General features: G+C 40.1%; 1 protein-coding gene across 2 annotated transcripts in view; it reads right to left on the bottom strand.

Moving 5' to 3' along the window:
- Positions 1-14,036, bottom strand: part of HAUS6 (HAUS augmin like complex subunit 6) — a 42,256-nt gene that overhangs the window by 10,564 nt on the left and 17,656 nt on the right. The window contains exons 8-12 of one of the 2 annotated variants that reach the window (XM_008064115.1): positions 13,553-13,723; positions 11,417-11,610; positions 9,733-9,859; positions 8,967-9,069; positions 5,615-5,696 (exon numbers count right to left, since the gene is read on the bottom strand). In XM_008064115.1, the coding sequence (XP_008062306.1) occupies positions 5,615-5,696; positions 8,967-9,069; positions 9,733-9,859; positions 11,417-11,610; positions 13,553-13,723 (677 nt within the window). The remainder of the gene's footprint in view (positions 1-5,614; positions 5,697-8,966; positions 9,070-9,732; positions 9,860-11,416; positions 11,611-13,552; positions 13,724-14,036) is intronic. The other variant, XM_008064116.2, reaches the window with a different exon arrangement.

Genomic DNA, 14,036 nt, shown 5'->3' on the forward strand with positions numbered 1-14,036 from the left:
TGGAGTCTCACTCTGTCACCCAGGCTGGAGTGCAGTGGCACACTCATGCCCACCGCAGCCGCGACCTGCTGGACTTGGGCAATCCTTCCACGTCGGCCTTCCAAGTAGCTGGAACTACAGGCATGTGCTACCATGCTCAGCTAATTTTTTTTTTTTTATTGTAGCGATGAGGGCTCATCAAGTTGCCCAGTCCTCAAACCCATTGGCTCAGACAATCCTCTCACCTCAGCCTCCCAAAGTGCTGGGATTATAGGCGTGAGCAACCGCACCTGGCCAAGACTACTTTAAACAGCAAGCATACTGGTGCTTTGCTTTCTTTTTAGCTCCAAGTACAAAATTAATAGCTTTGTAAACATCATATATGATGGCAAATATAACTTTTCAAACATGCATTTTTGGAACCTTTACTTACCTTCTAAACACAATTCAAAATCATTGCAATGGCTCAAATTTCAATTTAGCATTGACAGAATATAGTCCAGATACCAGAAGCAAAGGAATAATCATCTCCACTAGAATTTCTATAAAAACTTTACATTAAAATTATCAAAAAGCCTTCTGAAACAGAGCCAGCAATCTATGGAACAATGCCAACAAGGTACAGCAAACAAGACAGTGAGGACAAAGGCTATGTCTTTCCAAAGGCTATTCTCAGAGGCTAACACAGTGCTTGGCAGCGCAACATATGTGTTTACTGTTTGCTGGATTGAGGGAATCAATGAGTAAATGTCACTTGAGGATAGAGTTTTATAGGTGACAACAGTGTTTCCATTTGAACCATTCTTGTGGAACCTTAAAAGACAGAATGATAGAAACATTCTATACCTTTTTCCCTCTCGTTTCTGAATTGGCAACACGCTATTAGACTTACTAAAATCACAATCCAAGACAGCTTTAAACAGCCCTGGCTCAGTCCTTACTCTCTGTGTCCACTTGTCATGCCAAGACTGAGGGCCATGAAATCCTAGCACTGTAACAGAACAAAAGAAAGAGTGTTGACTCCACTGTGGAAATTTATCCCAAGGGAAGAGCATTTATCAAAGAAAAAAAAAAGTGGGCCAAGAAAGCCAATGCGAGAGAATTGCTTGCATCCAGGAGTTCAAGACCAGCCTGGACAACATGCAAGAATTAGTGTCTACAAAAATTTTTTTTTTTTAATTAGCTAGGCGGTGGCACCTGGCCTGTTAATGTTTTTAAATGTTTGTATTTTAGAACATAAGATTGTATCCATGCTTTGATTAGACCTAAATTTACATATAATTATATATACAAGGCCTGGAAAAGAACTTGGGGGAAAAAAATCTGACAAGTGATGAATTTTTATAATAAACTGTGTTCTGGCCAGGTGCAGTGGCTCACATCTATAATCCCAGCACTCTGGAAGGACGAGGTGAGAGTACCACCTGAACCCACAGGTTCAAGACCAGCATGGACAATTTGACGAGGCCTCATCTCTACAAATAAATAAATACATAAAATTAGCCAGGCACAGTGGCATGTGCCTGTAGCTCTGGCTACTTGGAAGGCTGAGGCAGAAGGATCACCTGAGCCCAGCAAGTCAAGGCTGTGGTGGCTGTGAACGTACCACTACACTCCAGCCTGGGTGACAGTGCAAGACTTCGACTCAATAAAAGAAAAAAAAAAAGAATGAGAAGAGCAGGGATCATCAATAACAAAAAAAAGTGTATCTATTCTTACATGTTTAAACTTCAGTCATCTTCAAAGTCCTGTTTGATGCAATACATCTATTGAAATGCTTTTTCCACCGCTCAAAATAGTTTTTCAAGTCACCAACTTTGATGCCTTTTAGTAGTTCTATCATTTTTTGTTTCACCTCTTCCATATCAGCAAAACAATTCCCTTTGAGGACTTTTTTTCATCTAAGAAACAAAAAAAGCCACTCAGGGTGAGATCGGGTGAATAGGGAGGATGGGGCACAGAGGTCATGCCATTTTTCGACAAAAACTGAACACTCACTCAGCTCAGTGTGGGCAGGTGCTCTTGTAAATCACCCATCATGAAATGGGCAAATAGTTGAAAGAATCTCAACAAAAAAAAAACTCACCGAAGTTGAATGCAACCTCTCACAGCAATACCAGCTGTTAAACTGATGCCAATGGGTGCCTAGAACACTTATCTGGCAGTGAAGCCTGTACTACAAGGTGCTTGTCCTCTAAAAGATAATTCCGGGGATTTTTTTGGTACCCTTCATATAGAGATTAATGGTCTATATGGCATCATTACCTCTAAAAATATCATGGAACCCTTCCAAAAACCAATACAAAGAAAGTGTCGCAGTGTACAGCAAAGGGATCACCACTCACTGAATTCTGGATTTAAGAATGGTGCCACCTCCATTAGTTCTCTGATCAAAACTAGCAATGGGATTTATGAATAAGACTATATTTTGGGCCGCGCTTGGTGGCTCAGCCTGTAATCCCGCGCCTTTGGGAGGCTGAGGTGAGTGGATTGCCTGAGCCCGCGGGTTCGAGGCCCGCCTGGGCAGCGAGACCTCATCTCTACAATAAATCAAAAAATCAGCCGGACGTGGTAGCACACGCCTGTAGTTGCAGCTACTTGGAAGTCTGACGCGGAAGAATCGCTAGAGCCCAGCAGGTCGAGGCTGCAGTGGCCGGAAGCAGCCACTGAACTCCAGTATGGGCAACAGAGTGAGACTCCAACTCAAAAAAAAAAACAAAACAAGAAAAAGCCTCCACCTATTTGGAGTCTGAGGTAGAAGATGACTTGAGCGCAGCAGGTCAAGGCTGCGGTGGCCATGATTGTGCCACTGCACTCCTGTTTGAACAACAGAATGAGACTCTGACTCAAAAAAAAATAAAAAATGAAAGTATCAGAAAATTAAAAGATTCAGAGGCTTAGAAGAGGATAGCTATGAAAATCAAAGTATATTTAATATAACTTCTTTTGCCTGTATTAAGAGATTTCTTTTTAACTAAATTTTTAGGGGCTGAGTGTCTAGCTCCTATAGAATTCTGATAGTATATCTTGGTTTAAAAAGAAGATACATTCCAAAAAGACTGACGGGCTGGGCATAGTGACTCATGCCTATAATCCCATCACTTTGGGAGGCTGAGGCAGGAGGACTGCTTGAGCCCAGGAGTTTGAGACCAGCCTGGGCAACATAGCAAGACCTCATCTCTACAAAAAATCGGCAAAATTAGCCAGGCATGGTGGCATGCACCTGTAATCCCAGCTACTCAGGAGGCTGAGGCGGAAGCATCACCAGAGTCCAGGAGGTCGAGGCTGTGGCTGAGTCATGATCATACCACTGTACTCCAGCCTGGGCAAAACAGTAAGACTCTAACTCAATAAACTTTTTTTTTTAAATTGAGGTTCAGTGGGTTCATAAGTAAAATCTGATCTATGTATTCATCTAGTGTTCCTATCAGTCTCTTGTCCAGCAAAAGACCTTAATCAAAATATTTAAGTTGCTCTCTCAAGGCAAGACAAACCAAGACAATAAGTGAGACTGGGAAGCTCCTACCACTATACCTATCTAGCCTGCTATAAGAACAATTGAAATATGGAGGCAAAATGGGTAGGTCAGTAACTTTACCATCTCTTTAATACTAGGGCTCCACACACAGAAGATTTCATTTTTTTCTTTAGGTATGCAAAAAAAATCAACATCATCCAGATATAAGAATAAAAATATCATTCTTTCACAACTAGTTCTGACATGTTATAAAAATTAGCAGGGGCAATAGCCAATATCTCAATTTCATATAAAAGTTTTGATTCTGATTACACTGTTACAATTTATTAACTTTATAACAATATAGAGAAAAGAATGAACAGTGTGTCAATTCATTTAAAATTTAGAATTTTCTTTTATAATTTTCCTAAATATTTTATTGACATCTGTCCCTCATCTCTTGTTCTTGAGGAAGTTGAAGTGATAGACACCAACTTAGCTCAAAGGGTAATAAAAAAATCATAAAGAAAAAGTATATCTGTGTTTGATTGCTACCTAATATTGCTTAATTTCAGTAAAGAGTTAATATATTCCTGAAGTAGATTACATATATTAACGTAGAGATTTGTTTTGCTTATATAACCTGGCATCAGTCAAAAATAAGATAATAAGCCAGGCATAGTGGTTCACACCTGTAATCCTAATCCCAGCACTTTGGGAGGCAGAGGCAAGAGGACTGCCTGAGTACAGGGGTTCAAGACCAGCATGGGCAGCCTGGCAAGACCTCATCTCTACAATAAATCAAAAACTAGCTGGGTGTGGTGTGAGCCTGTGGTTCCAGCTACTTGGAAGGCTGAGGTGGAAGAATCACCTAAGCAAAGCAGGTCAATGGCTATGAGCATGCCACTGCATACCAGCCTGGGTGACAGTAAGACTCTGCGTTAAATATATATATACATATATATATATATATAAAATTCATATATGTATGAGAAAACAGACAATAAAGAAAACAGTAATATTCCCAAAGGAAATTACAACAAACTCAGTTTTTTCATATGTTAAATGTTGGGGTTACAGTAAGTCAGAAGTCTTTAGATTTTTTTTATTATTATTATTTTTTGGTTTTGTTTGGTTTTGAGTTGGAATCTCACTTTGTCGCCCAGGCTGGAGTACAGTGGCATGATCATGGCCATCGTAGCATTGACCTGCTGGGCTCTGGCAAGCCTTCCGCCTCAGTCTTCCAAGTACCCAAAACTACAGGCGCACACTACCATGCCTGGTTAATTTTCAATTTATTGTATAGACAAGGTTTCACCAAGCTGCCCGAGCTGGTCTTGAACCTGCGGGCTCAGGCAATCCACTTGCCTTGGCCTCCCAAAGTGCTGGGATTACAAGTGAGTGGATTTTTTAAAAGCATGGAATTATCAAGTCGCTTATCAAAACCCCAAAATATAATATAGATAAAAGAATAAGCTGTTCGGGCTGAAGCAAGAAAGGGCTGGACCAGTCACAGGCTACATTAGATTCCTCCACAGCACCCAATGGCACGGCAAACTGTAGTGTGAAAACTATCAGACTAGATGATCTCAAAGGCCTCCAAGTTCTTGGACTTAGTCAATAGAGTGGTTTCCAAAAAGTTGCATTAGATAGTTTCCATGTTTTGTTTCTTCAAGATGTACTTAATCCCCAAGAAACCCAATATTGAGATAAAGAAAAAGGAAAAAAAGACAAAGAATCATAAATGTTGATGCTTTTCTGAAAATGTACGTCTGCAGTAGAAAAATCTTCTCTGGTTAAGAGGAGAAAATGATGCACTATTCCACAGTAAAGAAGTTTGGAGCCGGGCTTGGTGGCTCAGCCTGTAATCCCGCACCTTGGGAGACTGAGGTGAGTGGATTGCCTGAGCCCGCGGGTTCGAGACCCGCCTGGGCAACTTGACGAGACTTCATCTCTACAATAAATCAAAAATCAGCCGGGCGTGGTAGCGCGCGCCTATAGTTCCAGCTACTTGGAAGCCTGAGGCGGAAGGATTGCCAGAGCCCACTGCATTCCAGTCTGGGCGACAATGTGAGACTCCAACTCAAAAAAAAAAAAAAAAAAGTTTGGAAATTGGCTTAAGATGGGACTAAAATAAATATAGAAAACAAATCAATATGAAAATCAAATTTGCTTTACCTGTTGGCTAGATCATGGACAGCTCCCAAATTATCACTGTCTCCTCTGCAGTCATTTTCTTGGTTATGTAGCTCAGGTGTATCTAAGAAATAAAAAATTCATGACTCTTTGATAATGTTTATATATTATAATATTCAAGGATCTTTTTAAAATTCTAGAACGGCCGGGCTCAGCCTGTAATCCCGCGCCTTTGGGAGGCTGAGGTGAGTGGATTGCCTGAGCCCGTGGGTTCGAGACCCGGCTGGGCAGCGAGACCTCATCTCTACAATAAATCAAAAAATCAGCCGGGCGTGGTAGCGCATGCCTGTAATTCCAGCTACTTGGAAGGCTGAGGCGGAAGGATCACCGGAGCCCAGCAGGTCAAGGCTGCAGTGGCCGGAAGCGGCCACTGCACTCCAGTCTGGGCGACAGAGTGAGACTCCAACTCAAAAAAAAAAATTCTAGAACAAGCTCTGGGCATAGTGACTCACGCCTATAATCCCAACACTTTGGGAGGCAGAAATGAGAGGACTGCCTGAGTCCAAGGGTTCAAGACCAGCCTGGGCAATATGACCAGTCCTCGTCTCTACAATATATCAAAAAAAAATTAGTCAGACAAGGTTGCACATGCCTGTAGTTCCAACTACTTGGAAGGCTAACAAGGAAGGATCGCCTGAGCCCAGCAGATCAAGGCTGTGGTGGCAGTGAGCGTGCCACTGCACGCCAGCCTGGGAGACAGACTGAAACTCTGACTCAAAAATAAACAAATAACTAAAAATAAACAAACATTTTTAAAGTAAATTACTTTAAGTAAGATGCAGTATGTAAGGTGCAGAAAGGGAAAAAAGGCTGTTTTACCACAAAAGGTGTAAAATAATGTTGAGGTCCCCAGCTTAGATCAAGGTCCTATCCTAGGGAAAAAAGAAATCCCAAGAGTACAACTTTCTATTGGACTTCCTAAACAGACATATTCACCCTGAGTCTCAAAGCAGGTATAGAAATCTCCCGAGGGACATAAAGAGAATGCTGAAACTAAGCCTAGCAACAGTGCAAAAGCCCCTTTCCAGGAGAAATGAAAACACAATGCCAACACGATGCCAAGAGTTATCAAAATAATTCTATCGTCATAATTAAGCTCTGTCCAAAGCTACCACAGAAACAGAACCTTACATCTAAAGCTCTCTCATTCACCAAACCATGCAGTCTTTTCTAGGTCCGCTCTTCCGGTCACGCCTATCCTGAGTCTTGCTCTCTCGTCTATGCTCTTTCCCAACAAATGTCCTCCCCAAATAAGCCTGACTCTCAACCCAATCCCTTATCCCGCGATTAAGTCCTGCGCTAACGGCTGTCATGACCTTTGGCCTGCCCGAGCTATGGTTTACACCTATTACCTATTCCAGTTTGGCTACATAATTTGTTCATTTTTTTATTCATTCTTTTATCCAATTATCTATCTCTTATTTATGAAATCCAATGTTAAAATTTTGGACATATTACTATGCAATTAAATACTGTAGAAATATTAATGTTCAAGTGTGATAATAGATAGTAGTTACATAGAAAAATATACTTATGGGAAGGTAAATACTTAAAGTGCAACAACGTCTACAGTTTATTTGGTTTAGTCAAAATACACACATATAGAGCCGGGTTCAGTGGCTCAGCCTGTAATCCCATGCCTTGAGAGGCTGAGGTGAGTAGATTGCCTGAGCCCAGGGGTTCGAGACCCGCTTGGGCAACCTGGTGAGATTTTATCTCTACAATAAATCAAAAAATTAGCCTGGTGTGGTAGCGCGCACCTGTAGTTCCAGCTACTTGGAAGTCTGAGGCGAAAGGATTGCTGGAGCCCCGCAGGTCGAGGCTGCGGTGGCCGGGAGCGGCCACTGCACTCCAGTCTGGGCAACGGAGCAAGACTCCAACTCAAAAAAAAAAAAATACACACATATATAAAGCAAATATGGCAAATGTTAATTGTTGAAACAGGTGGGAGATAGTGAGATAATTACTGTACTATTCTTTCATGTTAAAAAATTGTTAGCTTCCACACAAAAACTTGTACATGAATATTTATAGCAGTGTTACCCATAATAGCCAAAAGGTAGAAACAACCCAAATGCCTATCAACAAAATATAAACAAAAACGTGGTACAGGCATACAATGAAATATATTCATAAAAAGGAATACACTACTGATACATGCTACTACTTGGATGAACTTTGAAAGCCATGCTTAGTGAAAGAAGCTAGTTACAAAAGACTACTTATCGCACGATTCCATGTATAAGAAATAACCCAGAATAGGAAAATCTAGAGACAGAAAAGATGTTCATAGTTGCTTAGGGCCAGAGGAATGAAAAGGGTGTACAGGCATGTCGTTTCTTTTTAAGGTTATAAAAATGTTTAAAGTTGACTGGTGATGGCTGCACATGTGTAAACTTAGTAAAAACCACTGAAATGTACACATTAAATGGGTAAATTACATGGTACATGAATTACATCTAATTAAAGCTGTTTGGGTTTTTTTGGGGGGTTTTGAGTCACAGTCTCACTCTGTCACCCAGGCTGGACTGCAGTGGCAAGCTCATGGCCACTGCAGCTTCAACCTGCTGGACTCAGGTGATTCTTCTGCCTTAGCCTTCCAAGTAGTTAAAACTACAGGCGCACACCACCACACCCAGCTAATTTAAAAAAATTTTTTTTATTGCAGAGATGAGATCTCGTCATGCTGCCCAGGCTGGTCTCAAACCTGTGGGCTCAGACAATTCTCTTGCCTCTGCCTCCCAAAGTGCTGGGATTACAGGCGGGAGCCACTGCATCCAGCATAAAGTTAGTTTTTTGATTTTTATTTTTGAGCCAAGAGTCTCACTCTGTCACTCAGCCTGGCTCACGGCCACGACAGCCTCGACTTGCTTGGGCTCAGATGATCCTTCTGCCTCAGCCTTCCAAGTAGCTGGAATTACAGGCATGCGTCACCACACCCAGCTAATTTTTTGATTTATTGTAAAGACAAGGCCTCGCCAAGTGACTCAGGCTGGTCTCCAACCTTAGACTCAGGCAGTCCTCTCGCCTCCACCTCCCAAAGTGTGGGAATTACAGGTGTAAGCCACAGCACCCAGTTAGTGAAGTTTCCTTTGGAGATAATGAAATATGTTCTAAAACTAGACGGTGGTGATGATTGCACAATACTGTGAATGCACTAAGTACCAATGAGTTGTACACTTTGTAATGACTGAAATGGTGAATTCTACGTTATGTGCATTTCACTAGGATAAAAAATAATTGAAGGAAAAAGACAAGTAATATAAACAATTACTATAATACTGAGGAAAATGACAGGAGCAAGGTTTAAAGGAGAAAATAATAAATAACTAACCTGGAAGAGAAGCAGGATACTGAAAAAGAATACTCTTTGCATAAGTTTCTTCTGAGGCAGGATCAAACGAAAGAGGAGACATAGGTGGTAGTAGGTCCACAGCCTTAAAACAGAATTCACAATTTTGAAGCAAACACATCCTCTAATTACCACACTAACAATGCTAAGTTAATCTATGAATAGATGGTGTTTTCCCCTTAATAAAGACATGATTACCAAACATATATCCTAAAACTATTTTAATTTTCTTAGGAGACAGGTTTTCACTCTGTCACCCAGGCTGGAGTACTCTGGCACAATCATAGTTCACTGTAGCCTTGAACTCCTGGGCTCATGAGATCTTCCCACTTCAGATCTTTGAGTAGCTGGGACTACAGATACACATCACTATACCCAGCTACTTTTGTTTGTTTTTTGTAGAGGTTACATCTATGATGCCCAGGCTAGTCTCAAACTCCTAAACTAAAGCAGTTCTCCAACCTCAGACTCCCAAACCACTGAGATTACAGGCATGAGCCACTGTCTCCAATCTTGTTTTCTTTTTGATACAATCTAAAAATATTTTAACTGTAAATGACAACAGCAGTTTAATGAGCATTCTATTATATATTCAGAAAAATTACAGAAACCAAAACATTTGTACTTTAGGCTCAGAGGCAAAGATGGCAAATATATATATATATATACAAGATCATTTGTAACAGGATAAATCAAGAGATTGCCATATATTAAACTACTCTCCCAAAGCCAAGTCAACATTACTTACTGGAGTCCAACCTTCAACTAGACGGAAAGGAGACAAACCAAGAAATTCTTTCCACTTTTTATGCCAATCTTCTTGCTTTTCAACAATAGAATGTCTTATAGTCGTAAGATCTTCTTTTATTCTATGCCTATGACAGCATTTAAAAAAAAAAAAAACTTTATTCAAAACTTGAGTATAGGCCAGACAGAATGGCACGTCTGTTAATCCCAGCACTTTGGGAGGCAGAGGTGAGAGGAGAACTGCTGGAGTCCAGGAACTCTAGACCATTCCGGGCAACTTGACGACCTTATCTCTACAATACATCAAAATATTAGCCAGGCAAGGTGGCACACACTTGTGGTTCCAGCTAATCAGAAGGCTGAGGTGGAAGGATCACCTGAGCCCAGCGGGTAAAGAATGCAGTGAGCAGTGATTGTGCACTCTGCACTCCAGCCTGGGCAACAGACTCAAAAAACAAATAAACAAACAAAAAAAACCCTGAGTTACAAAAAAGCATTGAGTACAATTTAAGAAAATTAACAATAGTTGTATGGAAGGGTAAATACAACTGAAAATTCAACAAATGCAACATATACAAATTAAATAAACTCTCACAAGTGAATATTCAGAACCTGAAATACCACCAACCCTATCTAACTGTTTACTTATTGTAGAGATGAGGTCTCATCAAGTTGCCCAGGCTGGTCTTGAACCACTGGGTTCAGGCAATCCTATCACCTCTGCCTCCCAAAGTGCTGGGATTACTGGGATTAGCCACGATGCCCAGCCTACATTTCTTCTTTTAAGACCAGAAAGCAATCATAAATCTATTATCTCATTCATTCATTCACTTATTTGAGCCAGGGTCTCCCATGCTACAGTATAGTGGCATAATCACAGCTCACTGCAGTCTCAATCTCCTAGGCTCAGATGACCCCTCTGCCTCAACTTTCCAAACAGCTGAGACTACAGGGGAGTGTTACCACACCTGGCTCCTTTTTTTATTTTTTATAGAGACTAAGTCTCACTATGTTGCTTAAGCTGGTCTCAAACTCCTAGACTCATGTAATCCTCCCAACTCGGCCTCCCAAAGTACTGGAATTATAGATGTGAGCCACCATTTTAGCCTGGCCCAATGTTCAGTAGCCTTCATCTTTATTTATTTTCTTTTTTAGTCAGGGTTGCAATCTGTTGCCCAGGCTAGAATGCAGTGGCAAATCACAGCTCCCCATAGCCTTGACCTCCTGGGCTCAGGTGATCCTCTCGCCTCAGCCTCCCAAGTACCTGGGACTACAGCTGTATGCCACCACACCAGCTATTACTCCATTTATTTTTAATACACAATTTTTTTCCTAGCTGTAACCTTGAGTAACTCTGTCCACTCCTAGAAGTAACCCATACCTCACAATATTTCTGCTCAAGTAAAACATTTTTCTGAAGACCAGTTTTATCATTAGACCCTACAAAAGAAAACTAGAGAAAAGTCAGAATTATTCCACAAAGAATTGTCACTTAGGACAAATCATTTATTCCATTACTTTTCCTTCCTAATCATGTCTCTCCAGGAGTTGATTACATAAGGTTTTGAATACTAGTAAAACACTCATATTTGTTTACACAGCTGAAGAGTTAATTATAACAAGAGTTTTGCTGAGAAAACTACCCTACTCCTTCCATAATAAAATGATAGACCTTTCTAACGTACCTCATATGCTTCAGATCCGATAATCTTTCCCTCTGAAATTTGGTCTCTTTTTCAAGGTAGTGAAGGTCTACTGTCAATCTTGCTTGGTCAGTCTGACAACGTTCATATTTCAATATTTTCAAGACTTCATTTAATACCTGAATAACTGTTAAAAGGTTCAATTTTCCAGCTTCATAAATATTTCCTATGTGCAACTAAGGATTCAGAGGGGAAAAAAAGTGGTGAACTATAGGTTCTTATGACAATAAACTGTTATATAAGTATATTCTTTTTTTTCCTATATAAAAGTTTACCTTAAAGAAGACTGAGGAAAAAACTAAAATCAAACACCACCAAACTTAAAACTACATAAATAATTTTGGCCCAGTGAAAACTACTGTGGAATAATTAACATGCCTTGTTACATGTTTACGTTACGCAAAAGGATGAAACCTAGAATAAAAGAAATGCAAATAGATGAAAAGAAAAATAAAGATGGAACAGAAAGAGCAGGTTTGAAAAAAAGATCATATATTCAACTAACAGAAGTTGTAAATCAGTGAATGACCCCCAAAGGCTGAATCTATACTTAGAGGTATTTATTTGGCCTGCACAGTTCCAATATTTCAAAATCACTTAAATTAGTTGCCAATATTTTTTAAATCATAGATTTCACCTAAAAATTGTTATAGTACTTTTCTCCAAAGACCTCATCACTTTCTACTTTCTCCCTACTGCTACATACAATTACTGAGCTTCGTTTATTACCTGCCTAGACCCTGTAGGAATGAATAATAGCAGACCTTGATTTTTCTTTTTTCTTTTTAAATTTTATTATAGGAACATGGGTTACAAGTGAGGATTAACTACACAAATAGGCTGCATGCAGGTGAAGTCTGGGCTTCTAACTGGCCCTTACTCCCCTGGTAATGAACCAAGTACCCTTTGTGCTGTCAGGTACCTCCCACACTCCTCCCTCTTTCGCTCTCCTAGCAGTGTCCAGTCAGGAACTGCCGATCCCTCCCTGGGGCTTATGTGACTAATGTTCAAGGCCCACTTATGAGTGACAATATGCAGCATTCAGATCCTTTGTTTCTGTGATAGTTCACTTAGTAAATTTTTCTTTTATATTTAGGAACCAGAGAAGCTGCTAAAAAGATGATTTTTATATACTGAATTTCATGGGCCTATCATATTACCTATTAAAGTGAAAGCTTCTCAGAGACACAATACCTTATGGTTGTATCCCCTATATTATACTCAATTCCTATTATATAGTAGATGCTTAACGAATTGTGGTAAGAAAATAAAAAATACAGTCAGGCTCAGTGGCTCAGACTGCAATCCCAGTGCTTCTGGAGGTTGAGGTGAGTGGATTGCCTGAGCCCGCGAGTTCGAGACCCACCTGGGCAACTTGGCAAGACCTCATCTCTACAATAAAGCAAAAATTAGCTGGGCATAGTAGCGCGTGCCTATAGTTCCAGCTACTTGGAAGGCTGAGGCAGATGGATCGCTGGAGCCCAGTAGGTCGAGGCTGTGGTAGCCAGGAGCGGCCACTGCACTCCAGTCTGAGTGACAGAGTGAGACTCCAACTCAAAAAAAAAAAAAAGAAAAAAGAAAAAATACAAATAAATCTGTAACAAAGGAAAGAAGAGTGGGACATTAAAAGAACCATGGAGAACACTTCCATTTTAAGTTAGAGAAAAAGAAACCAGTGGAGAAACAGAGCAGCAGTTTCAAAGACTACAGGAAAGCAGAAACATTGAGGTCACAAAGTTAAAGGAACATTTAACAGTATCAAGATAAAACAGAAACCGGTGTGGGGTGTGTGTGTAGACTTTGTAAAAGGACATTGCACAGTGAGGAGATCACTGTTGTTCTCTCTGAGAATTTATAAAGACCTAGCATAGTATTACCTTTCTAGTAAGAAACCTCATACAGTGTATATTATATGATGTATACAACTAGTAAAAGTTGACAGATATAAATATATACAACTTTAACAGTACCCTTCTTTATCAAAACTTTACTAGACATGCCCACAAAAATAAATTCTGAAAGCAGCCAAAAAACACTGCGAGAAAAACAACACATAATATATAAAATAATTACATGAAACGAGTTTTCTCAAAAGCCGTCTTAATATTAAATGCTTACCTGACTCATTTGTTTCTGAATTTTGTCACACAACAGACTTGGAATATTAATAACAACATTAGTTCCATCTAAAGTATATTGGTTAGCAAGACTAAGGACAGAACTAACAACTTCTCTTTCTTTTTCCAAAAACTTGAGTGTTTCATTCACTGAAGCCCACAAAGACCGAACCTTTGAAAACAAAAACAAACAAAAATATTAAGAACCACAAACAATCTGTACATATCAAAGAAATTTAAACATATATTTATTCATTCCCAGCAACAAATGATGTATTTCTGAAATAATCTGTTAAGAAAACTAAATAGGCCGGGCTCGGTGGCTCAACCTGTAATCCCAGCACTTTGGGAGGCTGAGGCAAGTGGATTGCCTGAGTCCGTGGGTTCGAAACTAGCCCTGGTGACTTGGCGAGACCTCATCTCTGCAATAAATCAAAAATTAGCCAGGCGTGGTAGCGTGCACCTGTAGTTCCAGCTACTTGGAA

Source organism: Carlito syrichta, unplaced genomic scaffold, assembly GCF_000164805.1.
Source record: "Carlito syrichta isolate Samal-C Ts95f unplaced genomic scaffold, Tarsius_syrichta-2.0.1 Scaffold307203, whole genome shotgun sequence".
Taxonomy (NCBI): domain Eukaryota; kingdom Metazoa; phylum Chordata; class Mammalia; order Primates; family Tarsiidae; genus Carlito; species Carlito syrichta.